Source organism: Setaria italica, chromosome VII, assembly GCF_000263155.2.
Source record: "Setaria italica strain Yugu1 chromosome VII, Setaria_italica_v2.0, whole genome shotgun sequence".
Lineage (NCBI taxonomy): Eukaryota > Viridiplantae > Streptophyta > Magnoliopsida > Poales > Poaceae > Setaria > Setaria italica.
This window is the reverse complement of record NC_028456.1, coordinates 35,401,977-35,426,234: the sequence shown is the minus strand read 5'-3', so window position 1 is coordinate 35,426,234 and position 24,258 is coordinate 35,401,977. Positions and strand designations below refer to the sequence as shown.

The 24,258-nt window shown below is 44.3% G+C and overlaps 3 protein-coding genes, 1 long non-coding RNA gene and 1 pseudogene across 6 annotated transcripts; 2 read left to right on the top strand and 3 right to left on the bottom strand.

Annotated features, from left to right (window-relative positions):
- Window positions 1–5,142: 5,142 nt before the first annotated feature.
- Window positions 5,143–11,496, bottom strand: LOC101779809 (pentatricopeptide repeat-containing protein At2g34400). Of its 3 annotated transcripts, XM_022828644.1 has the most exons (9): window positions 10,566–11,496; window positions 8,968–10,461; window positions 8,168–8,235; window positions 7,745–7,889; window positions 7,503–7,652; window positions 7,207–7,307; window positions 6,867–7,121; window positions 5,879–6,011; window positions 5,143–5,546 (listed from the first exon to the last, which is right to left on the bottom strand). In XM_022828644.1, exons 1-2 carry the CDS (start codon window positions 11,402–11,404, stop codon window positions 9,513–9,515), a joined length of 1,788 nt encoding a protein of 595 aa, XP_022684379.1. In that variant the 5' UTR covers window positions 11,405–11,496; the 3' UTR covers window positions 5,143–5,546; window positions 5,879–6,011; window positions 6,867–7,121; window positions 7,207–7,307; window positions 7,503–7,652; window positions 7,745–7,889; window positions 8,168–8,235; window positions 8,968–9,512. The 3 variants fall into 3 exon arrangements, with proteins under 3 accessions (XP_022684379.1, XP_014661047.1, XP_022684380.1); XM_014805561.2 differs by lacking the exons at window positions 5,143–5,546; window positions 5,879–6,011; window positions 6,867–7,121 and having other exon boundaries at window positions 7,207–7,295; XM_022828645.1 differs by lacking the exons at window positions 5,143–5,546; window positions 5,879–6,011; window positions 6,867–7,121; ... (2 more) ...; window positions 7,745–7,889; window positions 8,168–8,235 and having other exon boundaries at window positions 10,320–10,470; window positions 10,562–11,496.
- Window positions 11,497–12,748: 1,252 nt separating this feature from the next.
- On the bottom strand, window positions 12,749–13,195 carry LOC101781434 (protein NRT1/ PTR FAMILY 8.3). The gene has a single exon (XM_004978318.1). It carries the CDS (start codon window positions 13,193–13,195, stop codon window positions 12,749–12,751), a length of 447 nt encoding a protein of 148 aa, XP_004978375.1.
- A 124-nt stretch (window positions 13,196–13,319) lies between these two features.
- On the top strand, window positions 13,320–17,528 carry LOC101779011 (annotated as a pseudogene).
- A 1,368-nt stretch (window positions 17,529–18,896) lies between these two features.
- On the top strand, window positions 18,897–21,447 carry LOC111258007. Its single transcript, XR_002678642.1, has 4 exons — window positions 18,897–19,247; window positions 19,342–19,697; window positions 19,780–20,666; window positions 20,745–21,447. It is a non-coding gene; the product is annotated as an uncharacterized LOC111258007 (long non-coding RNA).
- Window positions 21,448–22,743: 1,296 nt separating this feature from the next.
- Window positions 22,744–24,256, bottom strand: LOC101780627 (sialyltransferase-like protein 2; the record flags this gene model as incomplete). The annotated part of the gene is made up of 1 exon (XM_004978316.2): window positions 22,744–24,256. A coding segment is annotated over one exon (1,143 nt), but the record flags the coding sequence as incomplete, so codon positions are not given.
- Between the last annotated feature and the right edge of the window lie 2 nt (window positions 24,257–24,258).

The window sequence follows — 24,258 nt, the reverse complement described above, 5'->3', positions numbered from 1 at the left end:
ATTTCGTACCACATCAACGAAACTGCTGGCTTAGCATACTATTTATGAGAAGAAAGGAGAGTGGAGTTTCCCCATAAAACTCACTTAACACAGCTACCAAATTTCATGAAATTCAATGAAACTGTGCAATGAAACCACGTGCTACAATTTCATTGAGATAAAATCGTGCATTGAGATTGGATATTGGAGTCGTGCAGTCAGCTACCCGCGAACGCTGAATAGCAACATTGATGAGTCCAAGATTTGGATTCTTGGTCTGATTGGACATGTTTTTTTGATGAAGCTCTGATTGGACAGGTTGACCTCAGAAACTGAAGCACAGTACCAGTACTCCTGCGAACAACAGGCCTATCTTCCTTCAGCAATCATGATGGCGACAGTCGAGCAAAGTGATGAAGCTCTCGTCCGGTCAGGCCTCTCATCTCTCCAGGATCAGGATGGATGCATATCGGAAAAGGAGCATGATCGCAGCTGGATACGAACGGCCTATTTTTGTGATGGAGCACAGGAGTCTGGAGGCGTGGAGCTGGGAGCTGCGTGCTCTGCATTTCTCTCCTCAGCAAAGCCAAGTGTCACCATGACCGGCTGAGGCTTTGAGTTGTTTGGATGTCAGTTTTGGCCATTACTAGGGGCAGGTGACATTGGAACCAGGGAATGTGAGCTCAGCACTGCTGCCTGATAGTGACACGGCCTGTCAACATCCTCCACTTCCACTGGATTATTGCTAGTCCTCTTCCACTTGCAAGGAGTTTCATGATGAGCATGCATCTCTGCTAGATTTGCAGAGAATCGGTTAGATTTCATGTCAAGAGTAAAAACCTCGAGATGGATGCCTTCTCAGATCAATCCATCAGCAGTTTGACTTCATCTTTAGACTCGTTCAGTCAAATTTGAAATTCATCACAGATATAGCAGGGTAGCAGCAAACCAGCAGGGCGTGGTATTGCAGGTAGCAGTTTCAAAGGTGAGATTAAGAAAAAAAAGACATTGTTTGATTTCTCTCCATAACCACTAACCAAACTTGAGTGACTTCGCAAGCATCTGCACAACAATCCCAAAAGGCACTAGATAATTCAGCAGGGGACGTTGGTGCAATCTGACAGAACAACACTAGAGCACTGACCGTAACTGCATCAGTCATAAAAATTATACTATCCCAGTTGAACCACGTTCATCTGATAGCCTGCTACCACCTTACTATTGGACTTCAGATAAAAAATAGCAGTGCGTACGCAACTGACACCATTTTGGTTGGTTCATAGTAGTGATCTGTTAGTGATTGGTCATCAGTTACACTATCTGACAGTGACTTTTTACTTGTACAGTTATTATCCTTTTTATAAGCAGGGCGCAAACGAAGATTACCAAAATGCCAGCTAGTTGACCTCTTCTCATGCTGCAGGTTGTTCTCATCGAGCTAAAGAAATATGATCAAACGGGTACTATCAACTGTAATTCTCCTCCTTTCAGATATCAGAGGGTGCACAGAAATTCAGATAACTGAGGATACATAGAGATGACCACTCGTGTACCTATAGAGGAATCTTTATAAAGACCTTGTAGCGTCTCTATGCAATCACACCTCAGAAGTGTGATATCGTGCCTACTTTTGCACAGCATGGTTGGGTCTAAAGTTTTCTCGAACTTTTACGTGACTTGTGGGTAAAGATGTACAACCTCTGCAGAGTGTCTAAAACTCTTATAACAGCCATGCTCACGGTCAAGAGTGGCCTGAATCCTCACATGATTAATTCACTTGAAGATGAAACGTGTGTTATTTGTTATGGTCATGTTTACGGTATATCAATACTTGGGATGGTATAAACTTACATTTGATAGTAATTAGCTGTTGAATAAAACTTGACCAACTAAAAGTGCTAATTGCAATTAACCTTGTCAGCCTTCCACCACATAAAGCCTTGCATGTCATATATTTTCTCTCTTGCTGAGCATGACATGTGCTCATGCTAGTGTTTTATATATTGCATCTACAATGTCCGAATAGCTGCTCAGACCTAGAGAACCTTGAGGACCTTACTGAAGTTTTTAGAGGAGCTGTAGGCGTTGGCCCCTAGTCATCTGTCTGTGGAGTTGTTGGAGATCCGCTACTATACCAGAGATTCTTAGGGGCCAGCTGTCTGTGGAGTTGTTGGAGATCCGCTACTATACCAGAGATTCTTATCTCATTTCTGGTTACGTAGTCTATGTAACTCTCTCTCTCTCTCTCTTTACATTTTAACACTGTATTTGATATTTATTGACGTCATCGTATATGTGAAACTTGATCCTAGCACACATATGATAGTCATCTAGTTTTGCCTTTAAAACCGGATGTGACAGTATAAGGATAAGATCATGGCAAGGTAAGAAGGTTCTAGAAAATTGAAGAGAATGCGCGAGCCATAGTTGCCATGCTTCATGGTGAAGTGTAGAATACTTTAGAACTAGATATTTTAGCATGGTAGAAGTATAAGAAACTAGATAAGAATGAGGAAGTTTCTAGAGTTAGCATATTTTGTATGGAAGAGTATGGAAGTTGCCACATGGAAACACCATAATGATCATGAACATCTATAAATAGAGGTGCTCCCCTCCCTGCTAGTCATACCATGGCATAGAGTGACATGTGAATTATAGGTGAAGAGATGACAAAGTTGCTATGTAGTGTACTGGTGTCATGATAGGGTAGTCACATAAAAAGTGTAAGAGTGAGTGTTGTATCAAGTTGTGAGTAGGTGAATAAAAGATTTGAGTTCTCCTGTAGAGAGTTGGTCTCCCGTGTTATGTCGGTGTCTGGGCGGAGCTCGGCGCGGAGCATGCGGAGGAACAGGCGAAGGGAGGTGCCCGGGCGCGAGAAGGCAAAGAAGCGGAACGCGACGTTGTAGGAGAAGGCGGTGGGGGCCGGGTGGGAGGAAAGGAGGAGGAGGGCATAGTCGGAGGCGGCAGTGGCGGAGGAGGAGCAGAGGGAGAGGAGCTTGGAGAGGAAGTGGTTGTAGGGAAAGGGGCAGTTGGAGTGTGAGAGGAAATGGGCATGGAGCTGCTTGACGGCGGCGAGGGAGCGGCAGCGCGACAATAGCGTCGGAACGGTGGCGGGCATTGTTGAAGGTGGCGCAGGCAGACACGAGTGGTTGAATTGTCGTGGCTGTCTGTCTCCGGCGGCGTGCCGGCGATGTGTGTGCGCCGCGTCGGACCGAAGGGCCACCTATGCCACCACCGTCCCGGAGGAAGAAAGAGTGACGCCTTGCTGCAACTCTGCTGGCTCACATGAGAAAAGCTTTTGAGGTGTCACAGCATGATCACCATTCTGCCGGAGGCGGGAGTCGGTGAGCACGAAGACGAAATATAACTAAAGAAGATGTGCTATATTGTACGTACCCTCCGAGGTAGAAGCGCTCGCCGAGGATGAGCGACGCCATGACGGCGACGAGGAGCGTCTGCACGGGCTGGTACACGGCCACGAACACGTACGGGGCTGCCGCAGTCGATGCACCACGTCTGCACCGCGGTCGTGCGAGGAGGCAGAGCGCGATGAGGTTACGGTAGACGGGGAAGACGAGCTTGCTGACGCCCATGTTGAGGGCCAGCCGCGACACCACGTGGAACCCTGCGTACCCGAACTGCAGCGACAGCATCGCCACGTACAGCCGCGCAACGCCGGCGCCATGGCCACGCCCTGCGTCGTCCCTGGCCATCGATGGATCAGAGCACGGTGCAGTTGCCGTGGCTATGGATGGTGCAGTGGCAGTGCAGGTGCAGGCCCGTATATATAGTGGTGATCGGTGAAGGCAATGGAGGCTGCAGCACGGAAGGATGAGATATGGTGGGTGCAGGAGAGGAAGCGACAGGAGGCGGTGAGCTATGGGGGCCGTGCAGAGCCTGCGCGTGCGAGCACCGATCATCCATGGCTGCTTCTGCATCCTACACCCTGCAGAGATGTCGTGTCATGTCCCTGTGTTCTTGGACATGACCTGCTGTACATTTCTGTCGACATATCTGGGCTCAGCTGGCTAGCTGATTTCTACTTTCTTTCTCGTGGCCATTCAGGGCTGCACTTGTCTTGCATAAAAACGCACTGGTTCAATCCTAGCAACAAACCGGAACTCCCCAGTCCCCAGCATGTAGGACAGTGCCCATTGCCCGTGAGGGCCCCCACCCTGCAGGCCTCCATGGGGACAGGCCAGCACTCCGCTGAAAATACTTTCCTGCACCCTACCACCTGGATCATGAACCTGACAGCCATCAACTCTCGCTCTTGCTGCTGCAATTTCTTTGGTATTATAGCACATCGATCTTCTACGGTTAGTTACCCTGTCATACATAGCAGCCGATCGAGCGCATTCAGGTCTCTGCAGCTTTCGCTACATCCTAATCACACCGTGACCGTGTGTCTCAAGCAACAATGCACTACTCCAAGCATCTCACTGTAACTGGATTCATGTTATGTAATTACCTAGTTGCTTTCAGCCTTATTAACTCTTTCACTGTAAAAATCTGTGCAGCCCAGAACCTCTTGCTTGCCACACTTTATGAGTTACCATGCCTGATGATTTGTTTAAGGATGCAAGTGCAGAGCTGACGATCCAGCTCTTGCTGTTTTGTCCCTCTTGGGTGCTGACATTCTTGCATCTCAAACTACCTAGCTGGAGATGCAGAGGGAATGCCAAATCCTTTTTTTTTTCTAATTTGGTGGTCCTACACTCTCAAAAAAGTTGTTTAGCCTAGTCTTCAACTTCAACAACTCAAAGACTATCTATTAAACACTGCTGCTGCTGCTACATCGCACGCCTAGCACAATGGTGATCATGCTCATGCAGTGACACCTCAAAAGCTTTTCTTCACGTGAGTCAGCAGCCTAATCCCGAGTTGCCTGTGGTTAGTTGGTGAATGAGATCTGTGGTGATCCCAAAAAAGTTTTAACTTTGCAGCAGTGTGCCTCTTTTAAAAAATTCCGAATGCGAGAGGGACACAGTGTTGGCAAACTCAACAGCAGGGCAAATCTAAGGACCACCTCCTTTTCATATAAGTTGTACAGCTCAAAACTAACCAGCAATGCCGCGACAGCGTTCGGAAAAAAAAATGTGAACTCCAGTCAGTGAGCGTGCGGATCAGACAGGAAATCTCCAAGAGGATTAGGACAGCAAATAGCCAACGAACTCTTTCAGAAACCATTTCCATTTCTTTCCGGATCAAAGCGTGTATACATGAAATGCTTTACAACATCAGCAGACAAGGCTTTGAACATTTGTCCCCTCGGTGTATTTGATTTTTTTTCCATTATGAATGGGACTGTAGTTACATTGCACGCCCAAGTTATTCTCAGGGGTAAATTCAGTTGACACGTGGTGGATAAAATAAATGAAACAAGAAGTTTCAGCGATGGGATGACACCTCATACTACCTACCTAGCAAGTAATTCTGTTAAGGTCAATCACATCACAGCCTTAAAAACCATTGATTCAGGAACCGATTCCTTCAGTTCTCCTTGGGTAAATCTCCTAAGCATTTCCAGGGAAGCTTTGGCTGGTCCGTTGGCCAGCATCGTGAACCTGCATTTGCATAGACAAACGTATACCTCGTGAGTTTGTTTAGCCTGGAGATGCACTACCTACATTTGCTTTTCTTCGATCTTGGTCCTTAGGTGAGAAAGGATTCTAAAGCATTATGGCTAGATTTCATGTTATACAGTATGCAGTTATGACTTTTTTTCTCTCTCGAATATGTATGCAGTTATGACTAGATTTTACTAGGTTATCGTGTCACATTTTGTAAAGTATACACCTACATTCCTAGCAGAACCAGTCTTAATTTTGCCAACATAAAGTATCTCCTTCTGGGGAAAGTACCAGGCAAAGTGAAAAGAGTGTGATTAGATCACAACCTTGAGGAAGTTGAGTGGTCCGTGGCTCTTCAAAACTCCAGCTTCAGCACCATCTATACAAATGATGTCTCACTAGAGGATACAAAGTCTTTCTGGCCAGACCATTCCATCGAGTGAACCCACCTCAAGTTCCCTGCTCAAACAGAAAAATTCAGAGATTTTTTTGAACGTAAAAAAATTTAGAGACACCTTAATTGCAAAACCATTAAACAATCTGACGATGCACATGTAAGACGAATAACAATACTTGTTAGATCAATATTGATAAAGCTCCTCCACAACTAAAAGTTTGCAACTTGCAGTTGAGTTGATGCGCATCATTTTGAACCTTTTCCAAAGGGAAATTGTGTCGATCTCATGTAACCATGTCTTTTCGGTCTCACAAGACAGAACAAGACGAAAAATGCTACATTGATGTTCCCTATTACTTCAGAAAGGACTATTTAGCATCAAAATGTTTCACAATTCTTTTCTTTTGTGAATTGACAAGCGAACCAATTTGATATCATTAGTTTCCATTATTTGCAAACATGATCATTCTAGATGGCCCACATTTATCTTCAGTTAATAACAATTTCTCTCTCTTATGAACATAACAATATTGCGATTCATCCATAAGCAGGCAGACAGAAAATAGCTTGTCAGCTGGACTGAATGTGTTTATTATGTCTTCAAAAGTGGGGATGGGCACACAGTAGAAAAAGCCATTTACGCAGAAGAAATGTTACTGTGCTAACAAATACAGATGGGTTAAAAGATTAATTATCAGATCTGATGGATGCCCGTGGTACAGTTATTTTGAATCTACTGCTCATAGCCTAGTGATATACTGATATGAGTCATTCCGTTCCAAATTAATTAATGTGGCTGACAAACGTGCAGCTGCTTCCATAGAGAAGGCATTTCCATAATTATGATGCAACAATAGATAAAAGACTGGAAAATAAATGAATAGGTAATAAAATTATGGAGCATGCTGTATCCTTACTGAGCCAATTGCATATAAGGTCATACTCCCCAGCATATATAAGGACATTGATCCCATCCTCTAGTAGAGCTGGGATGCCGACTTCCAAATTCCTCATCCAGTCTGTGAGCATTGCTTCATAAACCGTACTACTGAAGAGACGAACTCAATGTCACCAACTCCAAGTGCCTGACCGCTTTGTCACCAAAGAACTTCTCCAAGTTTAAGAAGTCATAGCAAAGTTTCCCCTCACATTCCTTCCTAATGTCATAAGTACTGCAAAAAGACCACTAGCGTTAAGGTTTCTCCACCTTAATGAACTGCAACGGCAGGTTAATATAGAAGGGTATTGCTTGCTTACATTCTTTGTCCCAACAAGCTTCATGATGGAGTTGAAAATATTATTGCAGACCATGTAAGCTGCCATGCATGATGCTTTCCCATCGGTACCTGAATCATTAGCTTAGTATGGATACTTTTAATATGGTATTAAACCTCAGGAGTGTCATTCTAATGAACATTTAAGTACTACACTAATCCTCTTCGGCTAGGTTCAGGAAGGCACCATATGTTGAATTCAAGATTTTCAGGGAAAAGTGTCCATTTCTTGATTAAAGTATCGTGCAATGTTCTCAAAGGCATCTATATAGTACTCACCATTAATTGCAAATTCACATGGTGGGATGAACCTGTTGATCCTTTCGTAGTCAGATTTGCCGATAAGGTTCATTTCCAATGCATAGTCTGTGTAGGCTTTGCATTGGATTTGTGGGTCTGTGAGACGAGACCATTACCGATAGCGAAACCCTAGAAGAAAATTAGTCAAGAATTGCACAGGTTAACAGAAAGGGAACTGAGAATGAATTGCAAAGTTGATGTAGAGAGGAGAATGATCGTACCTTTAAGTTTATATGAATGCCCTCGTTTGCTTTGTTTCCTTGGTGAACTCTGTTTGCAAATGCTGGAATGTAGTGCCCAGCATAGGATTCTCCAGTTATATAAAATGTCATTCTTTGCAAATTCCGGGTGCTTCTTAAAGAATACCTGAAATATCAGTTCAGAACAATTAGCTAGCACTCATGGCTGTTTGCTTTACTCAATTCAACTCAACACAATCAAGCCATATACCGGTAGCTAAGCACATTTGTAAGCATCCTATCTATTTGGTATGAATTGAGGTCCAACTTTTATATCACAATAGAGATCAAGAGCGCAGGATTCTTGTAGGAACAACATCACTCTGCTGAGAATCAGCTCTGTGAGCTCTGTGCATTTGTTGAGAACCATATGTGCATTTGTTGCGACGAGATGATAGTTGCTACCTGACACGCACACCAATGCATGTTCTCCAGTACATTCCATGAAGCATCTTGAGAATTGTTACATGTACCTGCAAAATAAATAATTGAGAACCATTAAAGAAAATCAGTGGAACAGACAAAACACTGTATGTGCTATTTTCTAAAAGAAACTTGGCAAGACAATTGTTCTGACAATTGCAGAATATTCTCACTGATACAAGACAAGGATACCATTCACTTGGCAAATGTAAGAAAGAAAACCTCTTTAGGTTGGATTCAACATGCTGAACAGACTATACATATTAAACATATAGATTTCTCTCACATGAGAAATATTTATTTCGCACAAAAGAATAATGATGGTCATCTTGTATACAAGCATAGTGCAGACAGTCACAGAACCATGGGATGGAGCTTAATGGCTCCTTTTCAAGATGAAGTACATTAAGGAGTCCAGATTCCACAAGTATTGAAGGAGAACCCTACAATTGATACATGCGCCAAATTCCTAAAGCAAGAAAACAAACTCCAGCAGCACGACTTTTCGGTATTCATTCAAGTTATTTGCAACAATCTACTGTCAACTTATGAACCAAATACATATTTGGTTACCACAAATACATTAATTGTATATCAGTTCTAAACTTTGTTAAATATCAACCGACTCCTCTGCTAGTAGGGAATCAGGTACATAATACTCGCAGATGAAGCAATGAACACAAAGTAACACAAACCTAAGTAGCATAAGAACAGGAACACCAGTGCAGAAAGCAAATTCAGTACAACTGCAACAAGGATCCAGAAGTAGTGTCTCATCTCACCTTGTCCTGCATTATTAAGAGTCGTGGGTGGATTGAGCGAGCTCCATGGTGTAACTGGACTCTATTACCATCTTCGTGGAGGAACAACCCGCTAGGTGGTGGAAGTAGCCCATAAAGGGGTTCCAAGACAGGAGACTCCATGCAACAATCAACCAGGCTAGGTGGTGGAAGTAGCCCATAAAGGGGTTCCAAGAGATAAAGCAGGAGACTCATGTAACAATCATTTGCGCTTTATTAAACATCTTGAATCTAGAAAAGCAAAGGCCGCATAATTTTCAATAATGATTCAATTTGCACGCTTCCAGTGATAGGACGTTGCAATTAGGCAGAGGGTATCATCTGTAGGGCTTCAATCTTTGGGATGCTTCTTTTTCATTTATTTTTACAGCATGGTGTCCCACCACATGGTAGGCTGCTATTTTTCCTTTCGTTCTTCTGTTTCTTTTATTTCACAATCTGTACTCTGATGTTCCCCCTTTCTCAATAAATTGGAGAGATCCTCCCTTTTGCTTCAAGAAGAAGAGGCAGCATGCTTCTGTTGCATGCTACACCAGATCAAGGTTTGGAACATATCCCTCAAGTCTCATCTCATCTACCAGTATGTCCATAAGTTGATACATATCTTCCGCACCATGCTGTGGTTCAGCGCTTGCATAGAACTCAAGGACTTTGCCTTTAACCTCAACCCAGCTGCAACCTGGAGTCTTGCTGACACCCCTCTCCCTCATTAATCCTATCATCCTTGCTGAGTCATCCATTCTATCCGAGGTTGCGTATATTTTGGATGACACCACGTAGTTCCAGGAGTTTGATGGCTCCAGCTCCATAATCCTATTGATGACCCTCTCACCAACCTCAACATTCTTGCATTTCCGACAAGCAGCAAGCAAAGCGCCCAACATCACAGCATCTGCCTTGCCAGGGATTTTCTCAGCAAAATCCCATGCTTCTTCCAAATGCCCAGCACGTGCCAACAAATCAACCATGCAGGAGTAGTGCTCAATCTTGGGTATGATCTTAAACACAGGTGTCAAGGAATTGAATAAAGAGCGACCATATTTAAGTAGTCCTGCGTGCACGCAAGCAGAAAGCACTCCTATGAATGTAATATCATCCGGCTTGACTCCTATCTCATTTCTCATCAGTTCAAACTGCTGAATAGCATCATGGCCTCGACCGTTAAAGGCAAGGCCACAGATTAATGCATTCCATGAGGCTTCATTTTTGCATGGCATATTTCCAAAAACTTGCATGGCTTTGTCAAGATCTCCACACTTAGCGTACATGTCCACTAAGGCTGTTCCCACAAAGACATTGCTGTAGAGGCCACTGTTTGAGGCGTACCTATCCAGTTCAGCCCCTAGCTCCAGAGCACCAACTGCAGCGCAGGATGAAAGGACCCCAACCAAGGTTATCTTGTCTGGATGCACTCCCACTTCCCTCATGCTATGAAACAATGCTATAGCTTCATTTGACATACCATTTTGCGCATACCTGCATCATCTGATATGACGTTTGTAAATTACCAGGCTAAATAAGAGATGTTAATTTATATTTGTTTGAAATAAGAATAAAAGCATTTTTTTTCATATACTTGCCCGGTGATCATGGCATTCCATGCCACGATATCCTTGTCACTGATGCCATCAAACACACGCCGAGCCTCTACCAGCTCTCCACACTTCTCATACATCCCCACAAGCGCCGACCCAATAAGAGAGTCGACCTCCATGCCTGCAGACCTCACCCACTCCTCCACCCACCTCCCGAGCACCAAGTTGCCGGCATTCCTGCACGCCGTGAGCACAACTGCCACAGTCACCCCGTTGGGCGCCACTGCACCCTCAGCAACCATCCACTGGAACATCGCTTCCACCTCAGCCGCCATCCTTGCCCGCTCATATGCCTTCAGCATAGAGTTCCAGGAGACGACGTCCCGGCGGGGAATTCCGTCGAACACCCTGCGAGCAGCAAGAGGATCACCGAGGTAGGAGTACATGATGATTAGAGAGTGTACGGTGTGGTCGTGGTCCCTAAGCCCGAGCTTCTCAAGGAGCGCGTGGGCGGATCGAGCGAGCGCGGGGGCAGGGCTGCGCGCGGCGGCGTGGAGCAGGAAGGGGAGGGTGTAGGCGTCTGGGCGGAGCTCCGCGCGGAGCATGCGGAGGAACAGGCGAAGGGAGGTGCCCGGGCGCGAGAAGGCAAAGAAGCGGAGCGCGACGTTGTAGGAGAAGGCGGTGGGGGCCGGGTGGGAGGAGAGGAGGAGGAGGGCATAGTCGGAGGCGGCAGTGGCGGAGGAGGAGCAGAGGGAGAGGAGCTTGGAGAGGAAGTGGTTGTAGGGAAAGGGGCAGTTGGAGTGTGAGAGGAAATGGGCATGGAGCTGCTTGACGGCGGCGAGGGAGCGGCAGCGCGACAATAGCGTCGGAACGGCGGCGGGCATTGTTGAAGGTAGCGCAGGCAGACACGAACTGTCGCGGCTGTCCGTCTCCGGCGATGTGCCTGGGGACTCCGGAGCTGATCCGCTCCGCCGCAGCCTGGAAGAACCTAAATATGTGTGCTAAAAATCTTGTGCTAAATTTTAGCATATCTTTTTTCATTAGCACACCTAAGAAATGCTAATAGTAAAAGTGATCATCCTCTTCACTTTTTCCACCATTGGCCCCCTCTCTCCTCCGCTACAATTTAAGAGTAATAAATAAGGGCAGTATAGTCATTTCCCATCAAATATGCTAAACTTTAGCACAGTATCCAAATAGTCCCAAGCAATAAACTTTAGCACTCTATTTGAGGGTGCTGAACTTTAGCATTGTGCATTCTTTCAGGAGCTCCTAAAACTTCTATCACATCAAATATTTAGATACTAATTAGAAATATTAAACATAGACTAATTATAAAACTAATTGCATAGATGGAGGCTAATTTACGAGACGAATCTATTAAACCTAATCAGTCCATGATTTGATAATGTAGTGCTACAGTAAACATATGTTAATGATGGATTAATTAGATTTAATAGATTCGTCTCGTGAATTAGCCTCCATCTATGTAATTAGTTTTATAATTAGTTCATACTCAAATCATATTGCTGCTTCTCTTGGGAGTCTTTGCTTTGCTTTGCTTTGGTCCTTGCTACCTTGCCTGCTTTGCTTCTCACTTTTCCATATTTTTCTGCAGCCGTGCTTCTCACATCTCCTTTCAACAGGTTCCTAAAATTTATGTCACATCGAATATTTAGATACTAATTAGGAGTATTAAATATAGACTAATTACAAAATCAATTGCACAGATGAAAGCTAATTTGCGAGACGAATCTATTAAACCTAGGGCGGGCCATGGTGTAGGCCGGGCCAGCAAGACCGCCATGCTGGGTCGCGTCTGGATTGAGCCAAAAAACCGTACCGTGGGCCGGTCCACGGGCCAAATGATCAACTATAGTGGCGACCACTGCTCCGTTTCAGTTCTGTGGTCTCACTCCACGCTTCGGATAAAATCTTGTTGCCCTCGCGTGCCGGAGAAAATTGCAATTTTAGGACTCCAAACAACGCGCTTCATTATTATGGGACCCAAACATCAACTTCGCAAAATAACCCTTAAAATGTTGGCACTTTGTTATACATGACATTTGGTGTTTTTAATCTCTTATCCAAATAAAATACATGTATTTTGTCACGAGAAGATCGTATTGCCATTCTGCCTGATACCTTGATCGATCTCCTCACGCCCGACGTTTCCTATCTCGCGAGGCGCCGTTCCTGGCGCCCGACGCCGCGGTTCCTCCTGCGTGTCAATACGTTGTCTTGTTGCCCCTGTATCTCCTGGAGCAGTACACGAAGTGCAGCAGGTTCACCACGCCGAGGGCCGCCATCAACCAGAAGTAGTCCAGATGCCCCTCGTTCAGGTCGTCGGGGATCCACCCGGCTGCCCCGCCGCGCGCCGTCGCCCACGCGATGGCGCCCAGCACGGCCGAGTTCAGGTAGCTCCCGGCCGCGATCGCGAGGTGCGCCAGGGAGGTGCCCAGGCTCTTCATGCCGCCGGGCGACTGGTCGTATTTACGTCGGTAGAATCTACGCTTCAGGCGCGCGAGTAACGGCGGCGTCGGGCGCCAGGAATGGCGAGGGATAGGAAACGTCAGACGCAGAGGAGATCGATCAGAATCGATCAGGCAGAAGGGCAATATGATAAAATACATGTATTTCATTTGAGAAAAGAGATTAAAAACATCAAATGTCATGCGTAACAAAATGTCAACGTTTTGAGAATCATTTTAACGAAATCAACGTTTGGAGTCCTATAATAACGAAGCGTAGCGTGTTGTTTGAAGTCTAAAATTGCAATTTTCTCCGCGTGCCGCGTCGTGTCTGCTCGCGCCTTCCTTCTCACGCGCGGCTCGGTGCAAGGATCCAAGAATGGGCACGAGGCTAGGAGGAGCGCCCTGCGGCTGCTTCGGCGCCTTCACCCGGCTGCCGCTCCCCGCCGCCGCTAGGCTCCGGTTGCCGCCCGCTCGCGCCGCGGACACCTCCGCCTCCCAGCCGCCGCCGGCGGCGCGGCTGAGGGGGGTGCTGCTGGAGCAGGTGGACGAGGCTTCTAAGCAAGGGGAACGACGAGGCCGCGCTCTCCCTCGTGCGCGGCTCGCAGGGGGAGGACGGCGGCCTCCGGGGCTTTGGCGCAGCGAGGCAGGTTTGTGTTGTTTGTACTACTGTGTCCCCTTGGCCTGGGCTCCTTCAATCTTGCTTTGCATAGTGCTTCTTGCGATTAGTTGCAATCATGCTTTGGCTTCGCTTGTGTGTGAATTTGAGCATTTTCAACGCGATTAAGCTTGTTTCTTGAATCTTGAGGTTGAGGAAGATTTTAGACGATTTCAATCAGTATGTTTATCACAAGAACCTGTGCAAACAATGTGCCCATCCTCAGTTATTTTGAAGTTATTCTAATCTCGTACACACAAAAATTTGCAATTATTGATCGACTGCTGGAATCTGGAATTTGGATTTATTTTATTGAGGCAAATTGGATTCGGATAGAAGGGCTATGGAATTCTCATACATGGTTCTAACTTCTAAGTGTTGGTTTTAGTACTTTTGCCCCTGTAATTGAAGGGGAAGAAACTGATGATTTACCTTTTTTCATTTTTTAATATGTTACCTCATATTAACATTCTCTTTATTACTAAAACCTTTACTAGGTACCTCAACGACTTTATAAATTGGATGAACTTAAGCTAAATGGGATTGATACTTCTGCTTTCCTATCGCCCGTGGATCTGACATTGGGATCAATCGAGAGAAATCTCCAACTTGCTGCAGTTCTTGGAGGGCTTTCTATATCAGCTGCATTAGAGATTTCTCAGCTCCAAATCCTGTTTCTTGTACTAGGTCTATTGTCTTTGTGGTCCGTGGACTTTGTGAGTAATCTGCCACTTTCTTTAATTTGAAATTTTTTTTATCATCTGACTTATTGAAAGATACAGGTCTGCATTACTGTACTTAATTAATCATAATATATTCAACTTCAGTACAATATTTAATTTTCTACTCCCTCCGTTTCAAATTATAGATCGTTTTAAGTTTTCTAGATTCATAGATTTTATTATGCATCTAGACATACACTATATCTAAGTGCATAGCAAAAACTATACACCTAAAAAAGCCAAAACGACCTACAATTTGGGATGAAGTATAATATATATCCTATAGGTTCTATGATTGTACTGTGATCTGCCTAGTACCTGAACAATTTAGGAACTTATTGGAGTCAGATTTGGTTCATAACATTCTGTTCATGCAACCATTATACTTCTATCATCTGGTTGCTATTGTGATTTTACAGGACTTTCCAATTTGATACATAATACATCAGTGCCATGTTACAGATCTCAATAGAAATCCTTTTTATTGATTTGTTCAAAAAATGTTGAGTCATCTATCATTCTGATGAGACATAACTCCGTTTTAGCTATCGATTTGTCCAGCTATGTTCTTTTTGGCTTGATAATACAAATATATATTATTGCTTAGCTTGTTCAATCTTTGAGCTAATCATACTTGTAGTTCCAACATTGATCCATTAATTATGTGCGTCCACCACCTAGATGCTTATCTATTAATTTTTTGGTATTATTTATCTAAACAGTGATCTTCCAATGAGCCTCTCTGTCTTGAACTTACCCAACTACAGCTTTCTAGGTATATTTTGGTGGAGGGGTGAGAAACTTGATTCTTGACACAATTGGACACTATCTTAGCCAGAAGTATCACAACAGAGTTATTCAGGTGACTCTACACTCCGTACTGCTTTATCAGGCATGGGTCTTGAATACAGTCTTGGAAGTTGCTTTGACTTGATAAACAGGTGAAGTTGGTAATTTATAGATTGAAAGGAAAATGATCTCAACATTTACGTGCCTCAAACATTTGTAGCAATGCAGCTACCGTTATTTATTCATTTAGTAAATGCTGTGGTTAACCACTATGAGTTATGTTGCTTGATATCTAAATAGGCCTATGGCATGTAACTTTTCTTTCCTACATGGCCAAAGTGACATAACGGTATTATGGACTTAGAATTTGGAGGAACATTGGAGGGATTTTGGATGAGAGTTGATAGCCTTTATCCGCCACCTTTAGGGCTTGCTAGCCATGGACCATATCAGGTAGTTGTCTAAATTTGGCAGGTGTGCAATTATTACTGGATACATCTTTAGGATGGGGTACTTTTTTTCGCTCAGTTTGATTGTTCCTTCTTTACAGTTTCTGAAAAAACTGGTGTCCTTTTTCTTAGGCTCAGTTTGGTGATTCCTGCTTTTGAGGTTATGAGCAAAGATCTTTTCTTACTTTTAATACTGCTTGTGTACCAAAATTTGAGATAATATGAACTGAAAAAGGGAACAAAGTTTAAGCAGGATGACACAAAAAACATGATTTAAACCTGGTTGTTTGGTTGGAATTCAGAACAGACAGTAAAATTTCAAATCTTCATTTTCTCCTTTTTCCATACTCAGTGCTTTTCTATGAATGTATAGAAGTTCAGAAATTGATATCATTATCATGTACAGCATGAAGCTGGTCACTTCCTGATAGCATACTTGCTTGGTGTGCTTCCAAAAGGATATACAATTACAAGCTTGGATACACTTATCAAGCAAGGATTGCTTAACGTTCAAGCTGGAACAGCTTTTGTGGACTATGAGTTCCTTGAAGAGGTTAGTTCTATTATTTTTTCTTAAAAAATAATCTTCAAATTCTTGGGCAAGTAATTCACTAGAAGACAAAACACCGTCCACTGGTTTCTATCTGAATGTGTTGAGATTTCTATTGATAAGCAAGCATATACCATTCGAATGATATGCTGAAGGGTTCTTAGCTTCTTCCTCCAGTCAAGTTTTTCATGAACATCCATTAAGTTAGGTGAAGAAAGTAGACGAGATTACCTGCATCAGTTGAATGATTATTCAATACTCTTGGCTGGCAAATTGCTTTTATGCGAACAGAAAAATATAAACATCTAGTCTTACCAATTATAACAATTGTGTGACACACTATACCTGTTATACTTTGGAAATATCGTATTACTAGTAATTCATTTTGTGCGGTTAAGTTACTGTTATATATCTTTATAAAAATATAAGAACTGCAAAGGTGTTGTATAATTTCTAGCCTAATGGTTGTCTTTTTTGCTTTCAGATCAATACAGGCAAGCTATCTGCCACGGTGAGGGTTTCTATAAACCTTTGTTTCGTACAAAGCAAGGTAGAACCCACTATAGTATGTGTGATTCATGATGCTCCAGGATCCACTCTCAAATCTCATCAATATAAGAGCTACAAAAGGTCGACATATCCTGATGAAATTAGTGTTAAACTATTTGACAATGATTCAGGAAGAAACTGTTGTTGAACTATTAACAACTACAAAATGGTAAAGTGGAACCGAATTATTGATTTCAGCAAATCTGAAGACCAAGTATTAGAACTGTTGCATATACCTTGAATCTGAGTCCCTTAATGTTTAGTGTTTGCATTAAATATGGATTATTTTATTGCCACTTCAATGTTTGCGATGTCATTGAGAATTGTTTCTTCTGGCAGATGTTGAACAAGTTTTCGTGCATAGCACTAGCTGGAGTCGCAACAGAGTATCTTCTGTATGGAGTTGCAGAAGGAGGATTAGCTGACATCAACAAGGTCTGTACAGTAAGCATGAATCACTTCTACTTGATTTTATAGACATCACATCTCACGTTACTTCCTGTTTTTTTTAAAAAAAAAAGCTTGATGGATTGCTCAAGAGTTTGGGTTTCACCCAGAAGAAAGCTGATTCACAAGTGAGATGGGCTGTGCTGAATACTGTTCTCATGCTGCGGCGCCATGAAAAGGCTAGATCGCAGCTTGCAGAAGCAATGTCTTCTGGGAAGTCAGTAGGCACTTGCATCGAAATCATAGAAGGGAATATAAACACCGACGATATTTAATACCGATGTGATTAATAGTGCATACTAATGTTCGTGGCCCTCTGCAAACCATATACCCACACTTCACAGCTACGACATTTCACAGCATTACGAGAAAAGATATGAGCATTGTTACGTCATGAGTTCAATCCTCCATCATGGCATTGGCATGTCACTTGGAGATTTGGTTTTGAACGCGCTATGTGCAAACATTTTTTTCAACTAAAAAAAGAAAAGATACGACTAGTATTTTTTTTTTGCAGAATGAAATACAACATTGCGACTCCGTGTCCTATTATTCAGTCAAATCTCTAAAGTATTTTGCACTACCTAACCACCACTTCAAGCACGGCAGTCTCAATGGGAGTATCATGGGCATTTAATTCCATACCACATCAGCAAAACTGCTGACTTGACATGCTATTTATGAGGAGAGAGGAGATGGGAGTTTCATTTCAGAGTTTCATTCTCATGAAATCTACTTAGCACAGCTACCAAATCTCATGAAACCCAATGAAATTTGCACTGAAAATTGCTGACTTATGCTATTTATGAGGAGAGGGGAGAGGGGAGTTTCATCCCCTTGAAGCCCACTTAGCACAGCTATCAAATCCCATAAAACTCAATGAAATTTGCACTGAGCATGTTATAATTTCATAGCATATATTTGATCATAGGATAACGCAAAAATTAAACGATTTTAGTCTATCTATGAAACTGTGTAATGAAATCATGCATTGAGGGTGACAATTTCATTTTATTGAAAAGACCCTGCATTGAGGATGATAATTTTATTTTATTGAAAAGATGGCATGACACTCTGGGTAATAGTGTGATAAAATATTCTGACCTAACATCGAAAGTATAGGAGATTAGGAGACACTGCGATTATTTATCACTCCATTTGAGATAGGAGACACCGCGAGTCGTGCAGGCGGCTACCCGCGAATGCTGAATACAGTAGCAAACATTGATGAGTCCAAGATTTGGATTCTTGGTCTGATTGGACATGTTTTTTTGACCAAGCTCTGATTGGACATGTTGACCTCAGAAACTGAAGCACAGTACCAGTACTCCTGCGAACAACAGGCCTATATTCCTTGAGCAATCATGATGGCGACAGTCGAGCTCTCGTCCGGTCAGGCCTCTCATCTCTGCAGGATCAGGATGGATGCGTATCGGAAAAGGAGCACGATGGCAGCTGGATACGAACGGCCTATTTTTGTTTGGCTATCGGGTCAGGTCCGAGGTTTGATGCTAATTAGAAGTATTAAATATAGACTAATTATAAAACTAATTGCATAGATGGAGTGTAATTTGCGAGACGAATCTATTAAGCCTAATTAGTTCATGATTTGACAATGCGGTGCTACAGTAACCATTTGCTAATGATGGATTAATTAGGCTTAATAGATTCGTCTTGCGAATTAGCACAGGTTCTGCAATTAGTTTTATAATTAGCTCATGTTTAGTTCTCCTAATTAGCATCCGAACATCCGATGTGATAATGTTAAAGTTTAGCACATCGTATCGAAATAAAAGGTGGAGCACAGGAGTAGCTCAAGCTGCAGTCTGGGCTAGTGCTTGTCGTTGTGGAGCTGGGAGCTGCGTGCTCTGCTGCATTTCTCTCCTCAGCAAAGCGAAGTGCAGCTTTGGGTTGTTTGGATGTCAGTTTTGGCCATTACTAGGGCCAGGTGACATTGGAACCAGGGAATGTGACCTCAGCACTGCATGATAGTGATAGGACCTGTCAACATCCTCCACTTCCACTGGATTTCCTCTTCCTTGCAAGGAGTTTAATGATGAGCATGCATCTCTGCTAGATTTGCAGATAATCGGTAAGATTTCATGTCAAGAGTGAAAACCTCGAGATGGATGCCTTCTCAGATCAATCCATCAGCAGTTTGACTTCAAATTTGAAATTCATCACAGATGTACCATCAGCTCACTGCAAGGTAGCAGCAAACCAGCAGGGCGTGGTATTGCAGGTAGCAGTTTCAAAGGTGAGATTAAGAAAAAAGACGTTGTTTGATTTCTCTCCATTAACCACTAACCAAACTTCAGTGACTTCGCAAGCATCTGCACAATCCCAAAATGCACTAGATAATTCAGCAGGGACGTTGGTGCAATCTGACAGAACAACACTAGAGCACTGACCGTAACAAAGCACTAGATTTCGCGAAATCTTCGGTTCACTTTTGTCTTGGCTGGTTGGGAGGGGATAACACATGATGCTCTAGTTTTGCAAGATGCTTTAGAACGTGAGAATGGCCTTCGTGTTTTACAAGGTAATGGACTAATTTTGTAGCTGAATTTCTCCATAGCACTGTTGATTGTAGATATGTGACCCATTTGTGGTTCATATGATAGGCAAATACCACTTAGTTGATGCTGGATATGGAGCCAAACCTGGATTCATGCCTCCTTTTCGTGCTGTCCGGTATCATTTGAATGAATGGGGAAGTAATCTGGTGCAAAATGAGAAGGAGCTGTTCAACCTTAGGCACTCCAGTCTTCGTATCATAGTAGAGCAGGCATTTGGGTCATTAAAGAGGAGGTTCAAAATACTTGATGATGCAAAATCATTTTTCCCTTTCCTACTCAAGTAGATATTATTGTAGCTTGTTGCATTATCCACAACTGGGTTGTACAAGATGGCAGCGATGAGCTAATCATACAAGAATCAGATTGGCCGGTTCAAAACCACTCTACACCATCATCTAGCCAAGCAAATGAACATGCTGCCATGGTTGGTTTTAGGCAGCAAATTGCTGATCACATATGGGCAGACCGTCGGAACCACAATGAAAACTATATCTTGTTTGTATTCATTTGTATGGACAATTTTCAGTTTGTATGGACAATAATCAGTTTGTACCTTGTTTGGATTTATATGTATGAAACTAATGGATGACAGGAAATGGAGGATGAGGGAAAGGGGAGCATTCTGATGGGAATGGCATTACTTCCTGGGCATCAAACATGTCCACTTTCATGCTTTCTTACCTGTCCAATTTGATAGTTAGTGGTACTGGGACATCAGGAAATTTCAAGAAAGTGCATTTCAATATGTGTGCTCGTGCTCTGAATGACCAATGCAAGACCAGCCTTAGTGGAGAATAGATTAAAACCATTTGAAGACATAGCAGCGCAAGTACAAAGATATACTGAGGCTTCAAAATTTGAGTGCTGCTTTGTAGGATGAAGACAATAGTATAATTTCTCTTGATCAGGAGCACTGTAATGGGTATATTAAGGTAAAATTGCAACATTTGTTTTATAGTACTCTACTGCTCTTATATGTACCATATTAATACATTTAGTTTTTCTTGTAGGATCACAAATCTGATGCTACGTACTTAAACAAACCTTTGGCGCACTACAATGAAATGTCTATAATCTTCGGTAACACCATGGCTACAAGAAAATATGCGAAGAGCTCAACTGATCCTCTTGGTACTGAAGATGGTGAAACTGAAGAGAAAGAGGACACTCCTGATGATGATGATAATGGGGCATCATCATATGCTAGTAAGCCCAAGAGAGCCAAGACAATTATTGACATTGAAGATGACAGTACTTTGGTTGGTGTACTCAAGTATGTTGGTGAGAAGCAGTACTTTGGTTGGTGTACTCAAGTATGTTGGTGAGAAGCTCTCCAATGCTATAGAGAAGGTTGCTGCTCCTACACCCCCTCCTCCACCCCCTCCAGCAGATGAGTTGCCTGAAGATCTGTTTAATGTCCTGACAAGCCTTCCAGGCTTTGAGGAGGCACACATATCATACTATTATGCATACCTGGTTGCTAATCCTCACATTGCTAAGGCCTTCTACAAGCTGCCTTTCAATCACAAGTTGAACTGGGTTGCCTTCTTCATCGCCGACAAGTTTCCTGGATGTTAAAGAATCACAAGTTGAACTTATGGTTGCGACCTTTTTTTTGCTTGTACCACTAACAGTGCACTGTGCTTTCAATTTGCTTTAAATTTGTTAGCTTTGTGGGCTGTAACCCTCTTAGGGCGTCCGCAATGGTGTTGAGTCAGCTAGCTATTTGAGTGTACAGCTCAGCATGTATCCTATGTGGAGGAAAGAGAAGGTGCAAAAATATTCGAGCCGGCGACTTGCTCGTCGCTCAGCTCGCACGCGCGACGATGCGCCAAATCGCCAGCACATCCGTTCTCTCTCTGTGCATGAAAGTACTAAAAATAACAAATAGCTAGCACTATATAGATAGTTGCATGGACTGCTAGCTATTTAGCGCTGAGTTGGATGGCTCCTAGCTAGCAATTAGCTAGGACTGTTGCGGATGACCTTAAACATGGTACTGAGTGGTTGGATTGTGCTCATTTTTATGGAATGCATGGTATGGTTTATTGATGTGTGATTGGATTGTGCTCATTTCGGTATGGTTTATTGATATGTGTTGTTATGGAATGTATTACTGGTGTACTTGTGGCGTGAGATGGTCTTAGAAGTTCTGGCATGAAATGGCGTAAGATGGTCTTGAAGTTCTGGCGTGACATGGTCTTGAAGTTCTAGCGTGAAATAGCGTGAGATGGAATGTATTCATATGTATTCAGTTAGTGCTAAAGAAATGGTCACAAAGTTCTGCATGAGAGGTCACCTTACCAACTAAATTCAATGAGTGATTATATCCATCCATACATCCCAATTACTCCAACCAAACATGGGACGGAACCATTCAGGATGGACTCATCCCTCCAATCAAATACGACACAGAGATCGTCCCGTGGACAGGGTCATCCCGTCCGTCCCGTCCCTCCGTCCTAACAGACCCTAGAGCACTGACCGTAACTGCATCAGTCATAAAAATAGCAGTGCTACCACCTTATTGGACTTCAGATAAAAAATAGCAGTGCGTACGCAACTCACACCATTTTCGTTGGATCATAGTAGTGATTGGTCATCAGTTACACTATCTGATAGTGACTTTTTACTTGTACAGTTATCCTTTTATAAGCAGGGCGCAAACGAAGATACCAAAATGCCAGCTAGTTTCAATCAAGAGTAACATTTTACAACAAATATATCACCGATTATAACCAATTTGAACCATCTAATCAACACAAAATTGAGCTGCAGTTCTCTTTAAAACCTGAGCTAAGTTTCCCAAATTAGACACATCTATCTCAAACTGACTCTCATTCTCTTTGAACTGCCCCTAGTTTACAGCCTTTTCCTCTGGCTAAACACCTCTACCAATCAAGTTTGAGAATTGTACAAAAGCACAATAACAGTATAACGCACAAGAGAAACAATCACCAGTACGGCTTCGCCATCAGCACCTTGAATTGGCAAAAACATAACCCCTCCTTGTAGCAAATATTTTTTCATACACATTTTCAGATAGTTAACACCAGATTCAGTACATTTCCATTGCGCTTAATTTACATTTTCCTCGATGTCCAATCAAGTATACAATTGTGGTGTACCAAATACATGAACAAGAACTGTTACCACCAATTTGATCAATTCTTCTTGATCAACACAAAATTGAGCTACATTTCCCCCCTCTTCCTCACATGGTCCTCAATCTGAAACATCTAGACATTCTCTCCTTCCCTTTGAATTGACATAATCTACACATTTCTCTGTGCCTAAACACCCCTATCAGTCAAATTATAAAAATTGTACAACAAACACATTACACTAGCTAACAATTACAGGTTACTGACCTCACCGGTCACCAGTAGAGCTTCACTGGCGGCATCTTGAAGCCCGGTGCCTCGTCGAGGAATGGCACAGCCTCCGGCCGCGCCTGGAGGTCGCGGTAGAACTGGTACTCGGCCTCGTAGTCGTGCAGGTCGAGCTCCTTCTTCTGGTTGGTGTGGTAATGGTGCTTGGCTCCCACCGCCTTCCCGAACCCGAACAGGCTCACCTCGTCGCAGGCCCCCAGGGCCATCACCACCGCCTGCAGCCCCGAGGAGTAGTGGAAGTACCTCTCGTCGTGCCTCCGCGTCCAGTTGCCCGGCGGCTCCCCAGTCGTGGAGACGAGCCGCCGCATCGAGTAGTACTTGGCGATGCGCGCGCACAGCGCGTCGAGGCGCGCGTCGGTGACGAGCAGCGGGAACGGGGACGCCGGCGTGGCGGTGGCGTTGCAGATGAGCGCGTCGAGGAGGTGCGCCGGCTGGCAGACGTACATGGCCATGGGGACCGTGCGGCCGTAGGGGTGGCAGGAGCAGCCGGGGGTGGTGATTGCAGAGCGGACGGCGCAGTAGTGGAGGATGTTGGAGTTGACGAAGGAGATGGAGGTCTTGGTGCCGACGTCGGCGGCGTATCCCGCGACGCGGGCGTTGTTGAGGCGGATGACGAGGTCGTGCGCGTCGATCTGCGCGCCCCGGCCGGAGCCGAGGAGGATGCCGCTGTTCCCCACGACGGCGCAGGTGGGGAAGCGCCGCGGGCGGCCGAGTTGGCCCGCGAGTTCGCCCATGACGCCGGCGACATCGCCGCCCCGGCGGCGACGGTGCGCGAGGTGGAAGGAGCGGAGGGAGGCGCGGAAGGCGGCGAGGAGGGACTCGTCGCTGGGGAGCGTGTCGAAGGGGACGCGGAGGCGGGAGACGACCCGCTGCCGCGGGGCGGAGGTGGTGTTGCTGTGGTAAGGGAGGCGGAGGTAGAGGAGGCGGTGGTGGTTGCCGAGGCTGGGGAAGGAGGATACCGAGGCGTTGGCGAAGAGCGCGGCCGCCTCGGCCACGACCTGGTCCCCGCCGACGTCGGTGGTGGCGAGCCGGCGGAGGAGCGCGTCGGCGGCGTACGGGGATGGGCCTCGGGGGAGGAACAGGTGGCGGCGGAAGGAGAGGGAGAGGAGCGAGAGCGCTAGGAGGAGGAGAC

What these genes read in the sequence shown, in the direction of transcription:
- LOC101779809 (XM_022828644.1), bottom strand. Translation starts at nt 11,404, where the DNA reads ATGCCCGCCGCCGTTCCGACGCTATTGTCGCGCTGCCGCTCCCTCGCC. An exon ending in TGGAATGCCATGATCACCGG is followed by an intron (nt 10,462 to 10,565) that starts GCAAGTATATGA and finishes CAGATGATGCAG; the next exon opens with GTATGCGCAAAATGGTATGT.
- LOC101781434 (XM_004978318.1), bottom strand. Translation starts at nt 13,195, where the DNA reads ATGACATTTGATGTTTTTAATCTCTTTTCTCAAATGAAATACATGTAT.